At 29.7% G+C, this 23,942-nt stretch overlaps 1 protein-coding gene across 2 annotated transcripts in view; it reads left to right on the top strand.

The window, feature by feature from the left end:
• Positions 1 to 23,942, top strand: part of LOC118199369 (leucine-rich repeat-containing protein 40-like) — a 54,540-nt gene that overhangs the window by 9,238 nt on the left and 21,360 nt on the right. For both annotated transcript variants that reach the window (XR_004759929.2, XM_035371210.2), the window contains exons 5-8: positions 2,437 to 2,566; positions 6,377 to 6,500; positions 12,595 to 12,737; positions 14,033 to 14,205. Coding sequence is in view for 1 of the 2 variants with exons in the window: in XM_035371210.2 (XP_035227101.1) it covers positions 2,437 to 2,566; positions 6,377 to 6,500; positions 12,595 to 12,737; positions 14,033 to 14,205 (570 nt within the window). In the remaining variant the exon portion in view is untranslated. The remainder of the gene's footprint in view (positions 1 to 2,436; positions 2,567 to 6,376; positions 6,501 to 12,594; positions 12,738 to 14,032; positions 14,206 to 23,942) is intronic.

The raw sequence follows: 23,942 nt of genomic DNA, 5'->3' as shown, positions 1-23,942 counted from the left end.
ATGTCACGTCACGTTCTTCTTGATGTCTTCAACATCCACAAAGCATGTTCCTTTGATCACAGTTTTGAGTTTGGGAAAGTTCGATCATACTCTCCTGACTTGGTTCTCGCAGACTTCTTTCCTACTCTCCTGACAGGTGTCTGCCAATGACATCTCGGCAAAATCATCTCGGGCAAAAACATCGCAGTTCTAAATCATCGTGGTACAAATTATTGTCACCTAAAACAAAGCGGTTCAAAAACTTTGCAGTTTCGAAATATCGTCATCGAAAATATCGCGGTAAAAAATAAAGTATCGACAAATCATCGCAGGACGATAACATCGCAGACCTGCTTTTTTATGGCTTTAATAATTGTAAATGGATATTCCCATAATGATTTGTAAATGCAAGATGGAAAGAAAGACAATTTTTACTTTCATATTTCTTATTAACTAATAAATTTTTGCTGAAAAAAGTAAGAAGGAAACTTAATACTTAAGAATAAACTGAAGCAGAACAAGAAATAATTTTCATTATAAGAGTATTAGATTGACAAAAGTAAAGAAAATAATCTCATAATTAGCAATTTTTTATAAATAAGGACATGCAGTTACGTAGCTTCCTTTTTCTAAACTTTTTTAGATTATACTTTTAATGAAAAATTACCAGTAAAAACTTTATAAAAAATGATTTATTAATGACCTTTGTTAGTTAACTATGTCAGTTTAAAATTCTATTAAGTGGTATAAGTTGCCTTAATTTTCTATGCTTAAATTTATTTCTTACATTTTCAGAAAAATTTATTAGTTAATAAAAAATATGAAAGTAACGATTATCCTTCTTTCCATCTCGCGCTCACAAATCATTATGAAAATATCCATTTACAATTATTAAAGCCTGAGAAAAGCATGTCTGCGATGTTATCGACATGCGATGATTTGTAGATACTTTTTTTTACCACAATATTTTCGACGACGACATTTTTAAACTGCGAAATTTTTGAGCCGCTTTATTTTGGATGACGATATTTTGTCTCGCGATGTTTTAGAACTGTGATGTTTTCTCCCACGATGTTTTGTGTCACGACGTTTTCGCCTTGCATTGTTTTCTCTGCAACGTTTTCATCCGCTATGTTTTTGCCACGATGTTTTCGGCTGTAACCCTCCTGACATGGTCCCCACAGACTTTTTTTTTCCCAAACTCAAAACTGTGATCAAAGGAGCACGCTTTGTGGATGTTTAAGATATCAAGAAGAACGTGACGTCGACATTGAAGAGCCTTTTGAAAGAGGACTTTAAACGTTGTTTCCATAACTAATACAGCTAAGCACAGAAGTGTGTTATGGCAGATGGGGATTACTTCGAAACATATTAAAAGGTTATGTTTTTCATATCATCTGTTCTGGTGTTATTGGAGGAGTCCTGGAAATTAATAGCCACACCTTGTATTTTAAAGAACAATATGTGCATCCAAGATGTACAATTTATTGATTGATTAAAAGATATTTATTGCTAATCATTATTCTTTATAATAACATGAGTGACATATTTATTGGGAGTTATTTTTAGCAGTGTAAGATAGTTTCACTTAAAATATGTTAAATCAAAAGTTGTCGTTAAAATTTTTTTGAAATTAAAATTCTTGATCCCTTCATATAAGAGCACCAGTTTAGTTTACAAAATAGAAGAGGCCCCCCATGAGTTATTGAGGTTCAATATTTAAAGATTTTACTTATTAAAAATGAAACAAGGAGACAACGTGAAAGTAGAAAATTATGTTAAAACCATTAAAATAAGTAAATGACATTATAATGACAAGTGTGTTTGCATGCGTGTACGTGTAAATTATTATTTTTTAATAATTGTTACTGAAATCACAGTATTATAGTAGAATTTATGTATTGCTATATATAAGTGGAATAACCAATCTTTTAATTTTCATCAGTTAAATTATCACTTACAATCCAGTTGAAGTTTCAAGTGATATATTTTTATTAAAACAAATTTATTGGTCACTTCAGAAATAGCTACAAAACTTATAACTGTATGAATTTATTTTTGCAACAGTAAACTCAAAATATCCTGTAATTGAGGCATAAACTGTAAAAATGTTAAGGCTTATATCTTAGTGTACTGTCATTTAAATATATAACCAAATTTTGTAAAGAAATTAAATTTCACCCCATTCCTACTCTTAAGTTACCATTATTTACTCTAATTTTAATATTCTGTGGGGGCAACTTTTGTTAACATAAAAGAGTCAACCTCCATTTATTGCTATAGAAAAAATTCAAAAGTGAAACTAAGATTATTTAAATAAGATCTTGCTGTTGTGATTTATTAAATGAATGGAATAAACATTGTAGTATTTTGATATTTCTAACCTTATTTTTATACTGTATTTTATGGCATTTTTTTGTATTTTTTTGGTATATATTTGTTTTTACTCTTTTAAAGTCGTAACCAGTTTGAATGTATACCAGAATGTGTGTTTCAACTGAAGTCACTGAAAATACTTCATGCCCAGTATAATAAACTCCATTTTTTAAGTGATGATATTGGAAGCTTGTCATTTCTTGAAGAATTGGTAAAGTAGAAAATCATAGTTTCTTTTAATGTACCCAAATGACTGTAGAGTTTAACTGTATTTAGCTAATTCCTGCATGTCAATAGGCTTTGTTTCTGTAAGTGTGCATGTGTATATATATTTATGCAGCTATTATATACATATATAGAGAGAGTACAAAGTCCGAGATCTGAATTCGTCGGGACTTCACCGATTCCGAATTTGGGATTTTTCTAGTTATTAGGTCATTAGTTTAAATCTAGAAAGATGGCATGAAGAAATTATAAAATTAAAAATATGAAATCGTGATTTATGAAATAATGAAGCATTTATGATCTAAAGAGTATCAAAATTTACCAAAAATAATAATAATAATATTAATTGTTTACTTTATTAAACATTTTCTAACTTGTCAATCAAAATTTTTTCAGTAACTTCTATCAGTAGAACTATTTTGTGTATCTAGAACCATATAACAGATTTCGTCATCCATTGACTGATGATTGAGGAGCATTGTTATGACAATGAAACACTTCTTTTATATCATTTTCATTTATAACCACACTTCTTTGCAAAATCCGTTAATTGGAAAATTTTAGCTTTGGTTTGCGATATCCAAAAACCTTTAAAATTCGCAGCTGTCATCATAAAGTTTAACTTGTGCACTGAGACAATTAAGCCTGAATTATATTAGTTTTGTTATTTATTATATTTATGCACATATTTAAGGCTTATCTGAGTCCTGAATAAATAAATATACTTAAGGCTTATTGAGGGCCGGCGCATATATCTTACGCCTGGTATAGTCTCTGTGAGTCCTAAAATTCTGCCTCCCTCTGTATTCCCTTTATTCTACTACCCAATGCGGCCATACAAGCCCTGGTGCTGGTTCTGGGTTTGTGTGAATAACAAATCACTTATTCTTAATTCAAATAGCACTAAATATAATCTTTTGGCCTATGAGTATCATTAACAAAATCTATTTTTAGCATATAGCTATTGTATTTTAAGAAATTTATTTTCTAGTGCATTTCAAGAAAAAAAATTATTTTGTAAGACTGAAGTCAGTTTTGCATTTTTTAAAATTTTCTCATGGGTCAGATTTACAAAAGTCCATGCTTATGAAAGGACTTTTTGTAAATGATAAAATAATTAAATGAATAAAATATGGGAATGGAGAAGGTAAAGAGACCAATTTATTAATTTTCGTACATTTCTTTGTACTGAGTATTATTTTAGGTAACTAATGTATCACATTTGGCTATTTATTGCTGTTTTATTCTACAAAAGTTTACAAATTCATACAGAAGAAATAAAAATTAATTTTTGTAAATTTCCAGTAACGAATGAACCACTAAATGACTTAAGTAAAATTGTTTTTTTAGTGGATTCTATCCCGATGTTACAGGTCAATTTAATTAAACTAAAAAATCTGAAAGCTTTCAGATCTTATATTATGCCCAAAAAGGTGTTTTTTTAATGTTTTGTGTGTTACCTTATTAAATATCATGTTCTTCACATTTAAGCCACATAAAATTCAATTCAACAGCAATATCACAAAATATTTAAAAGCAGTATATCTTTGAAATTTTCATTACACAGTCTTGTGTGCTGGAGGTAAAAATGTTTTTTTCCCATACAGTGTTGCCATTGCTCGCTTTGAAATCGTTGAGTTTGTTAATCAAAAATTCATTAAAGTTTTACAAAATTTGAAATAGATAACAGATTCAAAATTCAGGCTTCTAAGTGTCCATGTTTGGTTGGAGGACTACATTATTAAAAATTTGATGGCTCTAGGTACCATTGTTTTTTTACAATATGAGAGACATGCAGGTACTTTGTTATTTAGTTTTTTTTAAATATAATACATGGTGATAATATTTGGTGGCAACAGTTTGAAAAGTGAATCAAAGCAGAAAGTGAAATGGCACAAAATGCTATTTTGAGACTAATAGCCCTTTGGATCTAATGCCCCTTTGAGCTATAAAAAAAAAAAAAAAAAAAAAAAAAAAAAATTAATGTGACCCAATGTTACAGTAAGTAAAACATTTTTAGCTTGAAAGCTGTGATGACACAGCACTAGTGTAAATAAGAGAAATGCTAAAAGCAGAGTGAAATAAAATCTATGACTATTGATTTAATCGATTTTGGAAAAGTGCCCAAGAACTATCTTGCACGTGGAGTAATGCCTTCGAGATGGGAAACTAGTGGCCCTTAAAGCAACTGACTCATATTGACACTGCACATGGAAAAGACTGCAAAAATCTATGTATCAACCCATTCACCAGAATCACCCATTCATTGGGTTGAATTATTGATGCTTGGTGGCCTAAGGCCCAGAATCAAATTTAACTAATTGTCTGAAATAAGCATGTGATGCATATTTACTTGGAAAGACAGTTCTAGGAGGGTTTAAGTGCTGTACATCACTATATTACACATTGTAATCATGCCGCAACTAGAAAACTGCCCCCACTCCCCCCTTTTTTTGTTGTTGTTATTGTTCTTTAGCTGTAAACTGTAAAAATAGATGCACATTTGTATCATTATCAAAATACTTTAATTCTAGAAGCTTCTTCAAAATTATGTGGCCAAGTTCAAAATAGCAGTCTGTAAAGTCAATGTGGGATAAAAGTGATTAAAAAGGGATGCGAGTGGAATATTTTTTTAAGCTGTAGCTTTTTACAAATGCTGCTTAAATGCTTAGAAGGCAATAAAAGTAAGGACATTTAAAAAGACAATACCACTTCTACGTTCATTGCATTAAGAAAGCTAGTTAAGGTATATTAATATTTATAGTTGCTATTCAGTGCTATATTGTCTTTTGAGTATGCTTCAGATATTTCCTTCTGTATGGATATAAGAGAAATTTTTATTGCAATACCTTATTTGTTAACACTGTTTATGAGTTTTGATATTTAATCTGTCTGGAAAGATGCTGATGAGGTGAAAAAAACTTGACATTAATTCTTTTTTATATTCTTCAAAGAATTTATAGCGATAAAATAGAACCTACTGATATTTTTAAGAAAATTAACATCACATAGGTGATTTTTTTGAGGAAATATTTTTATCAAAGACCATGTCACTGTAACCAGGCATTAAAATAAAGTGAAAGCTGTTTTTTATATAAAGAGGTATTATTAAGGGTTTGCAAAAATCATAACAAAATGCTTAGTTTAATGATTTGAAGCAATTATCAAAAACAGGTACTGGAAAGAAGTATTGAAAAAGAATAATTTATTCAGAAGCAAATAAAACATTTCAGATCAAGCTAAAATATATTGAACAGCGAGACATGTTGTTGCTTTGCAATCTTCTGATCTGAGAAGAGCTCATTAGGCAGTAAGATATTCGTTGGGTTCTTTCTCATATTTCTTAATGCATGAGGACATTATGATGTAATTTTTATCCATAACCAGAAATGCTGTTTTGTCTGGTAATAAAGGTTATCTGAATTCTTTGTGCCTTAGAAAACATAGGATAATTAAATGTAACCACTTTTAGTCATTTATGAATGCACTGACATTAAATATATTCAGAAAGTGAACTATAGGTAACTGCTTCTTGAATTCCCAATCTTTTTTAATGCCTATAATAAGATTTGCAAGTTTGTTTCCTTTCCATGTCATTGAATTCATATATTTTTGTGTGTCAGTAATTCAGAATTTGTAGAAAATTTTGCAAAGATTTTTAATCTTTCTTTCAGGTTTAAAGTCTAAAGTCTACATAATTTCATAATTAATTAAGTCTGCATAATTTCATTATGTTAAATTATATTATTCATATTTTTCCTACTTTTATGCTATCTATTTTTTATGCTTTTTTTAGGATTTGTCCAACAATAATTTAAAAAGGCTTTCTCATTGTATTGGTTTCTTGTCAAGAGTTTCTAATTTAAATATTTCAAACAATGAGTTAACAACTTTGCCTGTTGAAATTGGTGACTTAACTGGTAATTTTTTTTTTCTTTTGGCCTAATGCAGAGCAATAGTATTGACATTTCAATAATTATAATATGAATGTTATTAATCTTGGTACTTACATATTATCCTGTCAACCATAAAAGTTGTCTATCATCAAATCATGAAATTTGGTAGAGGTTCTGTCAGAGTAATACCTATTGTTTCTACAGAATTCTGAAGAAACATAATTTATTTATTTAATAAACAATCAGTACTCAACCTGTTTTATTTTTGAATTTTATAAAAAAGCTTTCATAGATTTCTACTATTTTATTATCCCCTCTAGCCCCCCATTTTATTAAAAGCTCTTTGTGCTGTGAGTATAAATTTCATGCAGGTAATTATTTCATTATTGTTTTATTATTCTCTGAATATGTTCTACTGTTTTGTTGACTAAATTATGCTGAACATATTGTTCCTGTTAATCCACTGTTTTTTTGATAGCAGGATTGCATAACTTTGAAATAAATCCACTGCTTGTTATTCTGTAGAAAACAGATCCCTCATGGTTTTTTTTTTTTTTTTCAAAATGGAAGGAAAAAATACAACAATAGCAGTTAATTTATATACTTGTTTATAAAAACAAAAGGTGACTTATTCAGTCGAGCATATACCAGACAAAAGCGCAGATGTTATGAATGTGTTGTTATGTCCCACTTATCCATAACTGAGGATGAATTCCTGTTTGGTTACAGTTTTTGAATCAACAGGATAATACGTAAGTGCCTTAACCTATATTTAGCTTGTAAAGTTTTAACTATTATGGATATTATTAAAAAATTTCAAACATTATTATATGTAGCACTCAGAGTCTATATATGAGATTACAAAAATTGGGATGCATATTCTGGAATATAACGTAACAGGGTGGCTAAACTTCACGTCAGTAAGAGCTACATATTAAGATTCATGAAAGTTCAGATTCGGCAGCTAGATTTTCCAAAAACCACAAGTCTTTATTTACATAATTTTTAAAATAATGAAACAGATTTTGAATAGAAAGAAACACTTGTAGTAAATCAATGTGAATTTTACATTTTTATTTGGTTATACATTAGTGTATATTTCACTTTTCTTTAGCTTTATTTTAAAGAAAATTATTTGTATAATATACAAATTTGAAACTGTTGCTAAGATACAACTGAGCATACCTTTTTGAGACAGAAATCAAGCATTTTCTTCTGATTTATTTCCTGCCTCCTTTTTGTAATTGTTAGTCTTTTTTTTATAATTGAAGAATGGCCTTTATGAGTACAGTAATAAAAAAAAAACCTTTCTGGTTTAGTGAAGATTAAAGAACTAATTCTGAAAATTAGGTCCAGTGATTTTTCTTTATTTTTAATTTATAATCTGGAATGAATAAAATAGAGAGCATGGTCTGTGATGAAATTATTTTTTGAAAAAGGAAAAATATTTTTTAAATTAGCTTCCAGATCTTTCCAGATTTTTGTTTTTTCTTTCCCTTGCAGTTAACATGTCAACTAGCATATTGGGATCAAATTTAACATTAAATATGTTATTACATATGGCTGTATTTTAAATATCAATCCAACATATAAAACAGCTCATCACACATAAACAATGATAAATAGTAAAAAAGAGCAAACATTTATAAAGTAAGAATCAGAGTAAATGAACATGGGAACAAAAGTAAAAAGTTAAAATTTTAAACAACTAGGAAAGGAACATAAGAGATGTAGTTCTTTACAAGGAGTTTATGAGAACTCTGGCATTCTAATATAGTTCACTTATCTCACCACATTTCTGAGACTCTTTATCTAGTTCTAGGCATATAAGAAGAAGCTCTGTATTCATGATGCCCAAATTGCAAATTTGTCATATACTAGACAGAAAGATGCCAGTTTTACTAAAATGATGTGCCATGCAATCGTGACTTGTCTAGGCATATGGGTCTTCACTTGGTTTGCATTTGTTCATCTAATGCACTCTATGCAATGCTTTCGTTTTAATGAATATACCAACTGCTTGTTTCTTGATTTCAGTCGCAATTGATGGGTTGGAAGTTTAGCTTTGTCTAGCTGGAATTGGGGTAGTTTTCACCGTTCCTGTGATAATTCGAAGAGCTTTGTTTTGGGCTCTTTCCAAAGATTCAATCTTCCATATGACATAATTTTGTTTCATTGCAGTGTTAAAAATAAAGAACCCAAAAGTTCCTTATTGTCATGTCAGGCTCTTTTACTTTAGAATACAATAATGTGCTAGTCAGACTGTTCATAAAATTTGCTCGGTATGTAGACAAAGTGCTGCTTCTAATGACACACACAGTTTGGAAGGTGCTGTGTGAACTTTAAAGCATGGAAATTTGAACTTTGAAGGTGATGCTCATTCTGAATTACCATCCTCTTTAAACAATGACCTATTAAGAGAAGCTATTTCTGAAAATCTTTTTTATGTAATTGAGGAATTATCACATAGACTAAATCTTCTGACAAGGACAATATATGATCATTTGAAGAATACTGAGTATGTTTGCTACTATGATCTGTAAAATAACCCATACGTTAACAGAAGAGAATGTGCTTGCTTGAACTTTGGCAATGTGATTCTTTGTTAAAATGAAATAAAAGGCTCTTTTTTTTTTTTTTTTTTAAAGGCTTATTTTTGGAGATGAGAAGTGAATACTATACAATAATGTTACAAGAAAAATATCATGGAGTCCTGCTGTAGTAATATCATGAATGAGGCTGCATCTTAAAATGTATTATTTCTACAAAAGAATTGTGTATTATAAATTGTTGCCACTAAATCAGACAATAAATTTGGAAAATGCTGCTCCCAAATGACAGTTTAAAAGAAAAAATTGAAGCACTCAGAACTGACCAATCATTGAGGTGTTGTCTTCCAGTGTAACAGTGCTTGGTCCCATAATTTTGATAAATGTCACTTGTAGCTTTGATGTTTGTGTGACCATGCTCCATATTCACCAGACCTCATTCTCTCGAATTTACATTTTTTCAGGTCACTTCAAATTCTTTTTAGGGTCTGGAGTTACTTCTTTGAAGACTGTCAAGCAGCACTTTGATAACTTTTTTATGAATAGACCTAATGACTTTTAAAGGAAGAATTTTCTAGGTGCCGGAAAAATGACAAAAAGTCATAAACAGTATGACGCTTATGTGATTCAATGAAATTTTCTTCTGTTTCTGGATTGCATCATATGTATTTATCATTAAAAAATTGCAGAACTTTGCAGATAACCTAATAAGTAAATTAATTCATTGGATGTGAATTAAATTGTCAATTACATTTTATTTTCCTAGGAAATTGGACATTCGAATTCTCAGATCCCACAAAAAATCAAAATGATATTAAATTCCAAAGCTTAAATCTTAGCGCTTTCATCATTCCAGTCTAAAGAAATCATTGTACAATTTAATTCAAAACTTTGGAAAGATTAGTTTTATTGATGCCTAAATGCATTAAGAAAAAATTTGGTTGTTTTTCAATGTGATATTCAGCAAAATTTTCCTGAATTTTCAAGATGTTTACATGCTATGCTTTCTCAAAACCAACTGCCAAATCATTTTGATTATCCTAGACATATATAAATCTACTTCTAATAAATCCTGGATGTTTCAAGCATTTCATACCTGGTATATAAAGGCTGCTTTGTGCTCATAGCTTCCATTTTTTACTAACTGAACTGTTTAATCATGGTTAAATTTTGAACTGTTACTCAACATCTCATTATGTTGAGAAAATGAATTTCAAGATTCAGTTTTTTAATTATGTACTTCATTTACTAAGTTTAATTTGTATTATTTTATAAAGACAGAGCATGTCAAAACAAAAATTGAGCTAGATTTCTGCCATAGTGAAATAAATATATTTTTATTTGGATGACGGCAAAAATTCTGATCAGGCTGTGTCATCCATATTCAGGTGACGCTTATTTGAGTACTTACAAAATGAAAGGTAAAGTATGTATTTGAAAAAAAAAATTATTTTACTTCAGTTATTAAATACTTTCAGCATGTTAAAAAAGTTTTTCTAAAATATAGTATTTTTTATGTGCTTTGCTGTATAAATATATATATACTTTGTAAGGTATTTAAAAAAATGGATTTATGAAATAGCTCTTGAATGTTGGATAATAAATCTTTATTTCAAATTTAGGAAAAGAATGAAATAAAGTAATCTTTTAGACTATTATAATTTTAATCATGTCTTAGTAAAAATATACAAAACTTAAATTTTTACATGACCCTTTTGTAAAAAAAGTGTCAGTGAGAGAACAGTTTCCCATGCTTGACTTCCTGCCTTCTTCCTCAAAAAAATTAAATTCATACAAAATATCATTAATTAAAAAATTTAGGGACTGTATGCAAATACTGCTTTAGGCCAAGGATCAGCAAGCTTTTCTTAGAAAGTGCCAGATCTTAAGAAATTTTAGGGTTTGGCCCGTTAAAAAGTGATACTTTTACATAATGTTTATACACATTTTGCTGATACAAAAAAGAATAAAATACTTCCATTTATTAATCAATGTATTATAGAACAAATTAAATTTTGTGCTAGTGTGATGAATGTAATTTCTTTTTCTCAGATAATATTTCATCAATAGTGGGAAAACCTGCTTAATGAGCAGGTTGCAGTTGAATCAAAATTTATAAGTTCTATTCTAAAAAATATTTTACTCTGTTTAGAAAAGATGGATAGCAGTTTTAAAATTCCACCTTGTATGTGCTTCAACACAGCTTGCTGAACAGCAATGAAATTCAGCAAATAAAGCAACTTGCAACGTGAAAAAAATTATTATTTTCATAGTTTTTAATTATACAGCTGATTAAAGTCATATGAAGATAAAAATGGTCAAAATGGCTTCCTGCGAATTTTTGGAATCTGGGGGGGGGGGGTACCTCTCTCAAAACTCAACTCCCCGCCATTCCGGAGGAGATGATATTACAAACAGAAAGACACACACACAGATATTAATAGCATTAATACTGGAGTTCAAAGTTAACAGTACTTCCTATTATTAACATAGTTTGTGAATTATCATCATTAATAAGAATCTGTATTGCAACTTTATGTACTTCATTTTTGAAAATGTCCTTTCACAATGGTAAGTATTTCAAAATGCAGATATAAATCGCCATGCATATGATTTTAATTGGCCATATTTATCTTACAGGGGATATGTATAGAATTGAGTTAAATCTGTTTCTTTAAACTTCATTTTTTAGCATATCATCATTTTGCAGATTAGTTAATTAATTCTGTTTGAAGATGTGATAGGAGCTCCTTATTTATGCAACAAATTAGATTTTGAAATACGGAAATGTCTCTTGCACTAGTATTGAGATATCATAAACACTGTTGTAACTATACTTTAAGTTCAGAAAATATATTCACCACAAATTTTTTTAACAATGCATATTTTGCTAATATTTGAAACTTTTTACACTGTGAAAAATGATTTAATTTGTTTAATGTGATTTGTATTTCAAGCAAAGCAAATTTTCTGCAATTGGGGATGACAACTTTGCATTAAATTTGTTAAGGTATTCCGCACTGCCTATAGCAAATGGTAATTTCCGTAGAAATTAGCACTACAGTTGAAAAATGGTTAAAGTCTTTTTTTTTTTTACCCTTTTGTTTATTTTTCTATTTAGAAGAATAGTAATTTCCATTGAAATTAGCACTATAGTTGAAAAATGGTTAAAGTTGTTATTTTGACCTTTTGTTTATTTTTCTATTACAAAGTTACGTTTTTTAAAGAAATTTTAGGAGGATAAGGAACAACATCTTGATAATATAAATTTTACTAGGATATGTAATAATATATTCATCATGAAGCACTTATTTGAAAATTATAATTTTTGTAATTTTACTAAAAAGTATCATGTAACCAACAATTATTGTAGTCTAAAAACTTATTTAATTCATTTCTTAAATTGAAGCCATGGATCTCGTAATGATCGTATTTCTCAGGCTTTAGAAATATTCAGTTTACAGTGTTTTTGAAATGCTCTGTGTATTTACTAGTGAAATGTAGTAATGAGTACATGTCTTCTATTCATTTTTTTTTTTTTTTTTTTTTTTTTTTTTTAAAAAAAAAAGCTCTGAAGCTCCTTGATGTTTCTAAGAATAAGCTTAAATCATTACCAGAATCAATTGAAATGCTTCGACATTTGGAACAGCTTTATATTCAGCATAATAATATTGCTGCTTTTCCTCCTCTATGTAATTGTGTGTTGTTAAAAGTAAGTATTAAATACTGTAATATAAAAATGCAATTTTTTTTAATCTGTTACACAAAAATGTTTCAGATTTTTTATTGTTATTAGAGCTTTCAAATAATTTTCATGAAGAAAATATATTCTCAATTTATTTCTTTCTTTTTCCCCCCTTTTATTTATTTATTTATTTTTTATGGATATGATCCTGTTTTAAATGAATATTTTTTCTTTTTAATTTTGCTTTGAACATGCTTCCCTTCTTTTTTTAATAAATGTTATTTCTAATTTTTGAAAATTTTATATAATTGTTTGGTTTTAAGATTGCCATGATATGCTCTGTAAACTTTTACTTTAATCCTGCAGCACACACTTGCATTTGTAAAACATCAGCACTCACAAGTGTTAAGTATGTACCCCAAGTTAAATGTCTTAAAATGCACCCAAAACAAAAGTTTTGTGCCTATCAAACAAAAAGTTGCAAATAAAGTTTCATATCTATAAAAAAAATTATTTTTTAGGGGTTCATGTTGAATGGTGTCATAAATGAGTTCTTTATCATGTAATAATAATTTTGAGGTTTAAGTTATACACAGCCATAACTTATAATTTTAAGATTTTACAAAGCAGGTGTTTGATACAACCTAACAAGCTCATCACCTGTCCTTTACTGAAGTCTTTCTCTGTCTACTCACCAGAGGGCATCCTCATTCCTAGAGTGATTCTACCATAGTTTATATTATCAGAAGCGGTTACATTTTGGCATTTGGAATGGAAATAATAAGTAATTTTATATTAACTGGTACAGTTATATCAACTAACTTTCATTTTCTTTTTTCCTGAGATTTTTATGTTTATTCTTTGAAACACCTTTATAGCCTAAAAATAAATATTTGTGTATAAATTCATATTTTATTACATACAGAATGTTTTGGAAAAAATTATAATACTTTTTATATTTTATACTAAAAAAATCCGAGCTCGAGATAAAATTACTCCCACACCAATCAATGATCGCCACTTCCTCCCCCCCAAAAAAAAGAGGTAAGAAAGTGACTCATGAAATATTTTTCATTACAGCATCTGGAAAATAACTCTGAAAGCTTAAAGTGATAGTTAGTGGCACTAAATATTGTTTTCATGTTTTCCTTAAAAATTCTTTCCAGCTGGGCTAATCTCAGTATGTTTGTTCCTGAATGAGTAGTAAATTCATAAATTTGTATTATGAACATTTCTTAAGTTTTTAACTTCTCCTTAATTTTTAAATGTTAAAATGCTGTTAATCAATAATACACATTTATGATCTCATGTAATTTTTTCAGGAAATTCATGCAGGTTTTAATAATATTGATGTTCTTGGGGATGATTTTGTAGAAAGCGTCATTGGCATCAAGATTTTGGATTTGAGAGATAATAAAATTTCTCAACTACCTGATAACATTTGTTCCTTGCAAGCTCTCGAAAGATTAGATGTATCAAACAATAATTTGTCAAGGTAATTTTTATTTCAATAAGTGATATGAGTTCAACAACTTTTATCTGCATTTGAATGTTTAAAATGATTAAGAAAACATTCAGAATTGTTTTTAATAGCAGATTTCAATCAAATAAATTTCTCTGTCTCTCTTTCACCTCATTTTTCTATTTATTTCTTATTTTCTTTAATAATTTAAATGTCATTTTAATGAAGGTAAGTTTATGAAAATATAGACTAAAATAAGGAATTATACGAATTTATCTAATAAAAGCTGTTTAAATGCAGGTCTTCATGACAGATCTAAAATCTTACTCTGCCCAGAGGGTTCAATAATACATTACCAGTATGCCTAGTATGTCAAAAACCTTTCTCAAATGAAGCTGTGAATCCTTTGCATAAAAAGAAGTGACATTTTCATTTGAGGCAAGAACTCAAATGCAAATGCAAGAAGAAGTTTGTAAAACTGCTCACATTAGTGAATCTCTTTTTCAACAGTATTTAAACAAGATGATGCTGGGTTGCATTCTTCATATAATATTGCTTTACTGCTAGCAAGATCAGGGAAACCATATAGTACTGGGAAAGAACTAATTCTATCAGCCATAAAGGAGGTATTGTGGACTGTGCTACCTAAGTCACCAACTGTGAAAAAAATCCCTTTGAATAATAACACAGTCCTAAGAAGAATCAATGAGGGCGTTGAAAACTCTATGTTAATTTTGTAAAAATGTCTCATTTTTCAATACATTTTGATGAGTCAGTTTGCCAGGGGCTGAAATTTATTTCTTGCTTATATACATTTTATAAAAAATCAATAAATCTTCCAAGATTTTGGCTCAAAATTTACAGATTAAAGAAAAATATTTATTTCATAACTTCTTTTTTTTAATTCTCCTCATAAGATATTGTCAGTTTTTGGTGATGGTGCTGCAGTGATAGTTGGATGCTACTATAGTTTCTTGGTACCTTTGAAAGCAGAGGTACAAAATATATGCTTTGCACATTGGAAACATCTATAGTGAAAAATCTGAGTGAACATTTACATAACTCACTTTTTTTCATCTTAGAAATACTTCTTTGAATAACAGCTTGTTCAGAAAACTCTGTATTGTAAATGATTTGTTTAGAAAGCTCTGTATTGAAAATGATGAAAACTTCTGTCATCTGCTTCGTAATACAGAAGATTACTACTAAAGGAAGCATACCAATTCAGAAGCCAAACAACAAAAATCAGCGCTATATTTACAAAATTTTCACAGGACTAGTTTCGATGGTTTTACCGAACCACCATCTTCAGCTGCAAAACCGCAATTTTTAACCGCCAAATTAGTAATCTAATCATTATTTCCTATCTGGTTCATTTCCGGTTTTGCAGCTGAAGATGGTGGTTCGGTAAAACCATCGAAACTAGTCCTGTGAAAATTTTGTAAATATAGCACTGATTTTTGTTGTTTGGCTTCTAAATTGGTATTTGTTCGGCGTGTTAGTGATTGTCTTAATTAAAGGAAGCATGTTTGAGTAGTTTTCCAAGTTTTTTAACTCGGTACTAGAATTATTGGAAGATGAAGATAATGCTTTAAAAGCAGACTTCATAAATTCAAAGTCTGATGTAACTTATCCAACATAATTTTTGTTAATAAATTCAGTAACCTCAGAGGTCTCTAGGTCTCAGAGGCTCTTTTCTATAACCTTCTCAGAGGGGGCAACTTGAATTTAATTAAGGTGACCATACATTCCAAATTTCCCGGGACAGTCCTGCATTTTCAATTCCTGCCCCAATTTTTTACAACTCGTTTTTATTTTTTCTTTGTCCCAAATTTATACCATTTGTCCTGAGTAACCTGGAAAAACAGAAGTGTGAGAATATAAAAGTTTAAGTGTGTATATTTATTTAAGTGCTAAATGCATATGTTTATTTAAATACTAGCAATAATACTAAATGTTTTCGTGCCTTATGTTTTAAGAGCATTGCACGTTGATTTGGGAAAATGTTCATTTTTTTCAGTCTTAACTGATGCGTCCAATCACAAGGAAATAGAACTTTTTCCAATACTTGTTAGATTTATAGATTGGAGTTATGGAGTTACGGAGTTAGAATTTAAATCTTTTTTTGGTGAAACATCCAATATTGTCAGCAACTATTTAACTGTCAGCAACTATTATAAGGAGCTGATAGACTGAAGAAAATAATGCTTTTATTAAACTGAAACAAAACTTTAACCATGGTTTAATTGGAATCAAATGTGCAGTGCATATTATCCATAACACTCTAAGAATGTTAGCTAATGTTTTACTAGTTTATATAGAAATGATTATTTTTAAAATATACTTTAAATCTTATACTGTTAGAGTAGAAACATTGAAAAATTTCTGCAAACTTCATAGAAGCCGATTTATCAATGATACTAGGATATTCACAAACAAGATGGTTAGTATTACTTCCTGCCATTGAAAGAGTACTCAGTGTTTTTACCACCGAAGGCTTATTTTCAGTCTCCATTTAAATCCAGCAGCAGAAGCTTGGCTACATTTTATTATCACTCAGGCTTCAATATTTCATAAAGTAATTATTACAAAAAATGAAAATCAAACTTTGTCTGTATTTGATGTAATTGCTTCAGTGGATGCTCTGAAGACTTCACTATTGAGCAAGATAGAGGATAACTTTATTCCAATATATGTTAAAAAAAACTTGAAGAGAATGGAGATATGTCACAATATAAAGTTATTGAACTTCGAGATGCTATTGTTTCATTTATCAGACTGTTCTTACTTAATTGGAGAAAAGACAAAAATAAGTATTTCAGAAGATGGAAATGTACAGCTGGATCTTGAATGCAGTAAACCGCATCGAAATCGGATCTTGAAGTCAAGTTCAAATAGCCTTTTTGTTAATTAATAAAAGTAGTAAGTCATAAATTATTGGAAACTGATGTATATGAGGAATATGTTTATTTTAATTAATACATCGCTGAAGATAAAATATTGGAATGGTAAAAAAATAAGATGTGCCCAGTTCAGAGGTGGATGGAAATAACTGCATATTTTAATAAGAACAAGATTCCTTGTTCAAATGTTTTAAAACTGCCAGAGCTTTGCTTTTGTCTACCTGGCACTAATACTGCAACTAAGCGAGTATTTAGCATTACGAAACAGTTTTTGGACTAGCAGATAAGACAGAGCTTAAAGTGGACATTTTAAAGGATATGTTATTCACCAAAATGAATTTCGTTGAAAATTGCATGGTCTTTTATAAGATCAAAAAAGAAAAAGATGTTTTAAGAAATATTCATGCTTCAGAGAAAAATATAAGGCTACTTCATCGAAATAATTTAGAGAGTTACTAATTTATAATTTTGTTTAAAAATAAATACTGCATTTTGATTTATTCTTTATTTATTAAAAAATAAAATAAAAATGATATATTTTGGAGCATACTGTCTCCACCAAAATAACAATAAAATAATTTATTTGTAAAAAAGATATTTAAAAAATTATTAGTATAGCATCCTAAATTTTGAACTTCAAAATATTCTCACTTTAATTTAATAAACTCCCAAAATGTAATTTCTACATTTGTGGCAAAGTTCAGAATGCGTTGAATCAAGGTATCCATAAAAGAATTTATTTATGCCAGTGTAGTTCAGGTATGCATAATAGAAACTCATGACAGGGTAAACTCAGCCGTTTTCCAAATTCATAAACTGTGTGAAAATGATGAAAATGTATTTGAATATTACCAATATTTGAAAGTTCTAAAACTGGAATTTAAGAAACAATTTTCAAAATATTTTTTAAATGAAATGAAATAAAAAATAGATAAAAATGCTTTTCTAGTGTGCTTCCAATACTAGCCAGCCTTTCTCATTGAGCAGTTATCAAATAATTTGAGATTGATAAAGCAGTATAAAAAGGACCATTTTTTTAAAAGCATTATAAAAAGGATCACATTTTTAATTGAAGATTCTGTGAAATGTAAAATAGATTAATGTTTTTCTGTGTTTTATAATATATATATTTCATTCGGTTTCCAGACAAAAGCCCACTGAATGAAAGCGCACGCGACCACTAAAATAGGCCCACTATGATAATTGCCCTCGCGACAAATGCCCACAGCAATGAAAGTGCACATTGATAAAAGCCCACACTGATAAAAGCACACATTGATAAAAGCCCACATAGATATAAGCCCATGCTGATAAAAGCACACGCTGATAAATGCGGACATAATCAAAAAGGAGTTTTGATTTTTATTACTATAAAATGTATTTATAATTTTAATTATAATAAATGGAGTATTCAGATCTGAATTTTAATGTCTCAAATATATGTCTGTTTGTATATTTTATCACTATTTTATTTGTTTAATTTATTAGGTTGAAAACAAACTTTCTACTCTCTGATTGATTAGCTATAACATTTCGATGATAAATCTTAAATTGCAGTTTATTATTTATTTACTTATTTAACTTTGGTATGTGTATGTGAAAATGAAAAATATCATTGGGAAGTTTCTCATGTGCTATTTTAAGGTAATATGGCTGAGATTAAATATAATTATGTAATTATTAAAACTATTAACTTTTTAATTAAAAAACACTTGAATTTTATTTTCTTCCTTTTTAGTTTTTCCTTTAGTTCTTTTTTAGTTTGGTAATATTAAAACAGCTAAGGAAAACTTCACTAAGAGATATTTTATTCTTTACTTTAGACTGAGCTTATTATCAAAGTTTAAACATATTTCTCATTGAAAGCTTTTTTGAATGTAACAATTATAATTTGGCGATTTTCTAGAAATATTTTCTTTCAGATTTCTGAATAAATTAAAACTGTCAGAAAATGAACTCCAAGTGTAACCTCTTAATCTTTCAACTACAGCAATTTGGAATAGTGGTTTTAATTTCCATTTTATTTAATTATTTATTTTGGGGGGGGGAGGTATGGAACAACTCTTAGAAGTCTACAAATTTATATTTAGTCTACAAATTTAAGTAGTACAATCATCTCAATCTATAGTAATAAATATGTAGCATTTTATTAGAGTTTGTGAAGATTACAACGAACTATAACTACATGAATATATACAGTCATCAGATTCAAAGTTCATCATTTTTAGATGCTAAGTATACCTTTTATATAAATCCATCATTCATTATTGGCATTATGTATAGTAAAAGAAAATTAGTATTAATATTTCAAATTGCAATTTTTTTAATAATTTGTCTTGCATTTATTGTATATTTGTTCAAGATGTATGGATATCAGTTACAAAACATGAAAAATACACAGAAAGTAGCTAATCTTATATAACAGCTGATTGTGAAAGAAAAATTACAGTGCTCATAATTAAAGTTATAGTGTTTTTAAATCTTCCTATTGTAAATAGCCGTTTTCTAATTGACATTAGATTAATTCCATTATCCATTAGAAAATAATTATAGTGAAATTCTATCTATTGACAACGTTTCTAAGAGGTCCCCTTTTGAAAGAGACCTGCATTTTTTGTGAACATTAAGAAACATTGCAGTGAATATCACATTTCTAAGACCATCATATCTACAACCAAAATCCTTTAAAACCGTGAACGGTTGCGTTTAAAGAGGACTCACTATATTTTTAATAAAACATGTACATCTTCGTTATACACTTGCTACATTTTGATTTTCTGTCAAGGCAGAGGAACAAAGGTTCTATTTCTTTCGAAGTATGTGAAATTTAAAAAAATGGACACTAAGACAAAAATGGAATTAGATTCAAAAACAAACCTCTTGAACATGTCTGAAATTCATTCTTCTGCTCGGAATAAATTTATCTAAAGAAAATTTTTAATAAATATTAGAACTCAGAGGCTAAGTAAGGTCAAAGTAGTAAGGGTCATTTCGTCTGAATATATCTTTTCTTAATCATAAAGTGACTTTTCGAACAGTGAATGAAACGGAAAAGACAGAATAAGTGTGAACGGCAGCGGAAAAACGACACTATTTCGAACTCAGCACTAACGGACTAAGACAACGGACTAAGGCACTGAGCCAAGGAAAGGCATGCCTTCATGGAGGACGTTTTAAAGGAAACTCGCTCGTATGCATGTTACGCAAGGGGGAAAACCCACAAAAGTACCCATGCAGTCAGCCTTTCCATCAGGATTTGAACCTTGGACCGAGCTACCAGTGTTCAGCGTTTTTACCGCTTGGCTGCTGCTGAGCCTTGTGCCTACATGAAATTCTTATGAATTGGAAGGCTGATGCTTTCTTATTGTACAGCTTTTATTTTATTTTTTATTAATTTTTCTTCATCTAACTAATTATTTATTATTTTCGATATTTGAACTTTTTCTCAGATTTATTTTCAAAGGAATAATGTCTAGAAAGTTTTGTGAATCGAAAATAAATGAGAAAATAAATGAGAATAATGAGACTTTAGCAACTCAATATTTTGTCGATTGAGTTGTTAAAATATCAACACAACAATTTAAGTATTGTTGTATGGTTGTACTGATACTTTAGCAACTCATTTGTCAATACTGAGTAGCTAAAGTATAAGCACATCTATACAACGATATTTAAATGTAATTAGATTTAAATATCTTAGATGTATTTAAATGTCTTAGATGACATACGTTCTACCAATAAAAAAAAATGTTTTCATGTTTAGACTGTAATATATGTAAGTTGTTATGCATACTGCTTATCTCAACAAATGCTCAAAAATTTTTTCTGTTTTGAAATCAATAGAAATTTTTTTATGAAACTAACCCCAGTAAAATGTAGAATTTTATGTTTGAATGTTAGCTTCAAGAATAGAGCTAACAAACAAGTTTTGAGTTCACGGGAGCATTTCAAGTTCTAATCGTTCACGGGAGCATGCAAATTGTCACTGACCTTCTGTAAGATTGCTGACTTCTCACTTGTCAACAGAGTCTGCCGAGTGGTAAAGTCGTGGAACACTGGTAGTTCAGTCCGAGTTTTGACTCCCGCAGACGGGCTGTCTTCGAGGGCGTTTTCGTAGTTTTCCCCATGTGTAATTTGTATACGAGCCAGTTTTTCTTAGAAAGTCTTCCACAAAGGCATCCTTCTCCTCAGGCAGATAGCCCTCGAGGCTTTGCCATGCTCACATACACCAAACCAAACCAAACTCTCTAATCAACTTGATGTTCAGTAACAACAGAATAAGGATAAAGGTTGAAGCCTTTTATCCAAGAGAAGCATTTACAAGAGTACACCTTGTGCTTAACATATAGACCACTGCTTGTGGTTTTATGTTATATAGAAGTGAAGGGGCCACCTAATATTTACCTGAAGTAAGTAGACATTAGCTCTACACACTGACTAGAAAAACAACAACCTTCCGGCATCTTCAAATTATGATGAATTTGCGACTCCAAACTGCAAATTCTGCCACCGCCCGGGCATTCAATTTGATCAAGAAAAATTCATTACATTACATGATATATATAGCGATACATAGTTGTACAGGTGCATGTATTATGGCATTATTTATTGTAATGGGTACAGCCATCATGTTTCAGGACATTACATATTGCTGTACATAAAGGCGTGATGTAGATGACGTTTTTTTTAGGGCGTGTTTGCAAACATGATCTGTTTACATCAGTGTTTACTATCAAAATTAAGTTAGCACTATAAAATTGTTTACAAAGCTTACTTCATTCTGCATATTTATGCTTACTGCTTACATTTAAATATCGTTGTATAGATGTGCTTATACTTTAGCTACTCAGTATTGACGAATGAGTTGCTAAAGTATCAGTACAACCATACAACAATACTTAAATTGTTGTGTTGATATTTTAACAACTCAATCGACAAAATATTGAGTTGCTAAAGTATCAGCACAACTAATAAACTTAACATTCCAAGGTAATAAATTAAATAGATGAATTCAAGATTAGTCTAACAGGCTTTCTCAGACTATTAACTTGCTGGCACACTTAATGTAACGGCCGCAAATGGCTAACCCTTGACAGCAGATGTCGACGTAACCAATTCTCGCATTCCCTTTCAATCACAAAAGCTTCTCTTTAAATACTCTTAACTCATTTGCATCCTAAACATGTTTACTTACTAACTTATTTACATTCGTGTGAGGAAGCGGAAAGTAGAATTGACAGTACATTCTGAAGTAATACATAACAGGATAGTATTTTCTCCCTCCTTCCAGCATGCATTCGTGGTGTAATGGTTAGCATACTCAGCGCGTATTCGAGAAATGCGCTCGTCAAGTTAGAGTCCTGACGAGCGCATTTCTCATTTTTCATGTCTCCAGCATACTACAAAAAAACAAAAGTGGTGGATGATGATTCTTCTCCACCAAGATTTGACGACTGGGTACCCTAATACCCATTCGTCTTTAAAAGGGTTAGTATATAAGGTATTTACTTCCTCCTTCCAGAATGCCTTCATGGTGTAACAGTTAGTACAATTGGCTCGTATTCGAGAGATCAGACTCGAGTCATGAAGAAGGCATTACTTATTTTTCATGTCTCCCGCACAAAAAAAAAAGTGGCTAATGACTCTACAGTAAGAACCAAAGATCCGTAAAGTATAAAATTCTATATTTACATCAAGTTGGCTCAGTCTAGACCAGTGATTCTCAACAGATTTTTTCTCAAGTGCCCTTTTCACCATTGCTAAACGATCATTCAGTCTCTCCTTCTCAAAACTTGAAAAGTGTATATGCATTTGTTTAATTATCGATTATTTTTAATGTAAATTAAACAAGTATAAAACATGTTGGTAAATACCAAAATTTAAATAAAAGTGCTTTTTCATATTCATAAACTAAATCTAAATACTTAATATGTAAAGAAAAGGTTGACTAAATTACTCTCTGAACCTGTGAAATTCCCCTTAGGGTTATTCCTCCTGATTAAGGACCCATAGTCTAGACAGAATTAATTTTTAATAGTGACTGAATGTACAGATATTAATTTGCCATACTTCTCTTAACTTTTGTTATATAAAACTTCGTATTATGTGCATGTTTTTTGAAAATAAAGGTTAAGACACAAATTTAAAAAAAAAAAAAAAAAATATGTTTAAAACTTGATGTCGAATTCAAAAACGTTTATTTGGTAGCCAGACCTAATAAACCTAAGAAATCAAATTAAGTATACCTTACTTGTTCTTACTAACTTCTGCTTAATGAATTATTCTTAGGAAAGAATCTTAAAAATTGGGGAAACATTTCATGCTAGAAAACAAGATGTTAGAAACTTTTGAACTCATTCAATAAGGGAAAAAATTATTCAAATCGTAGCTCTATAATTAAGCATTTTTTCTACTTGATCGTCAACACACGAGGTTTATAAGAAATATCTCCTACAAGTTATGTGGCCACTATTTCTGTGTTGTCAGATTATGAAATTCGTATAGGGAAAACAATGCATTTCGAGGTGAAGAAAATGATCTTAATTTGATAGTTTTTCTAAATATTAAATTTTTACATGTGATGTGTTTCTGTTTCTTAATCTAGGTGAAATAATATTCAACATGTAATAACAGCATACAACTCGCAAAAGAAGTGTTCCAGTGAAATTCAGTTTCTAAATGCTGTTTAAATTTGCTTTATTGAAAGTTTTTATACATAAATAATTACGGTAAATTAAAATGAATTGTTTTTTAAGCGTTTACAGTTAATCGAGTAACATAATATTTTCTTTTTAATAAAAATTATTTTTAATGTGCAAGATTACTTTTCTTACAATGCTGAGCTCATGGTTCTTAAATCCTCTTGTT

This window comes from Stegodyphus dumicola, chromosome 7 (genome assembly GCF_044657685.1).
Source record: "Stegodyphus dumicola isolate Sdum_Otavi_A_Nest chromosome 7, ASM4465768v1".
NCBI lineage: Eukaryota > Metazoa > Arthropoda > Arachnida > Araneae > Eresidae > Stegodyphus > Stegodyphus dumicola.
This window is presented reverse-complemented; position numbering and strand designations above follow the sequence as displayed.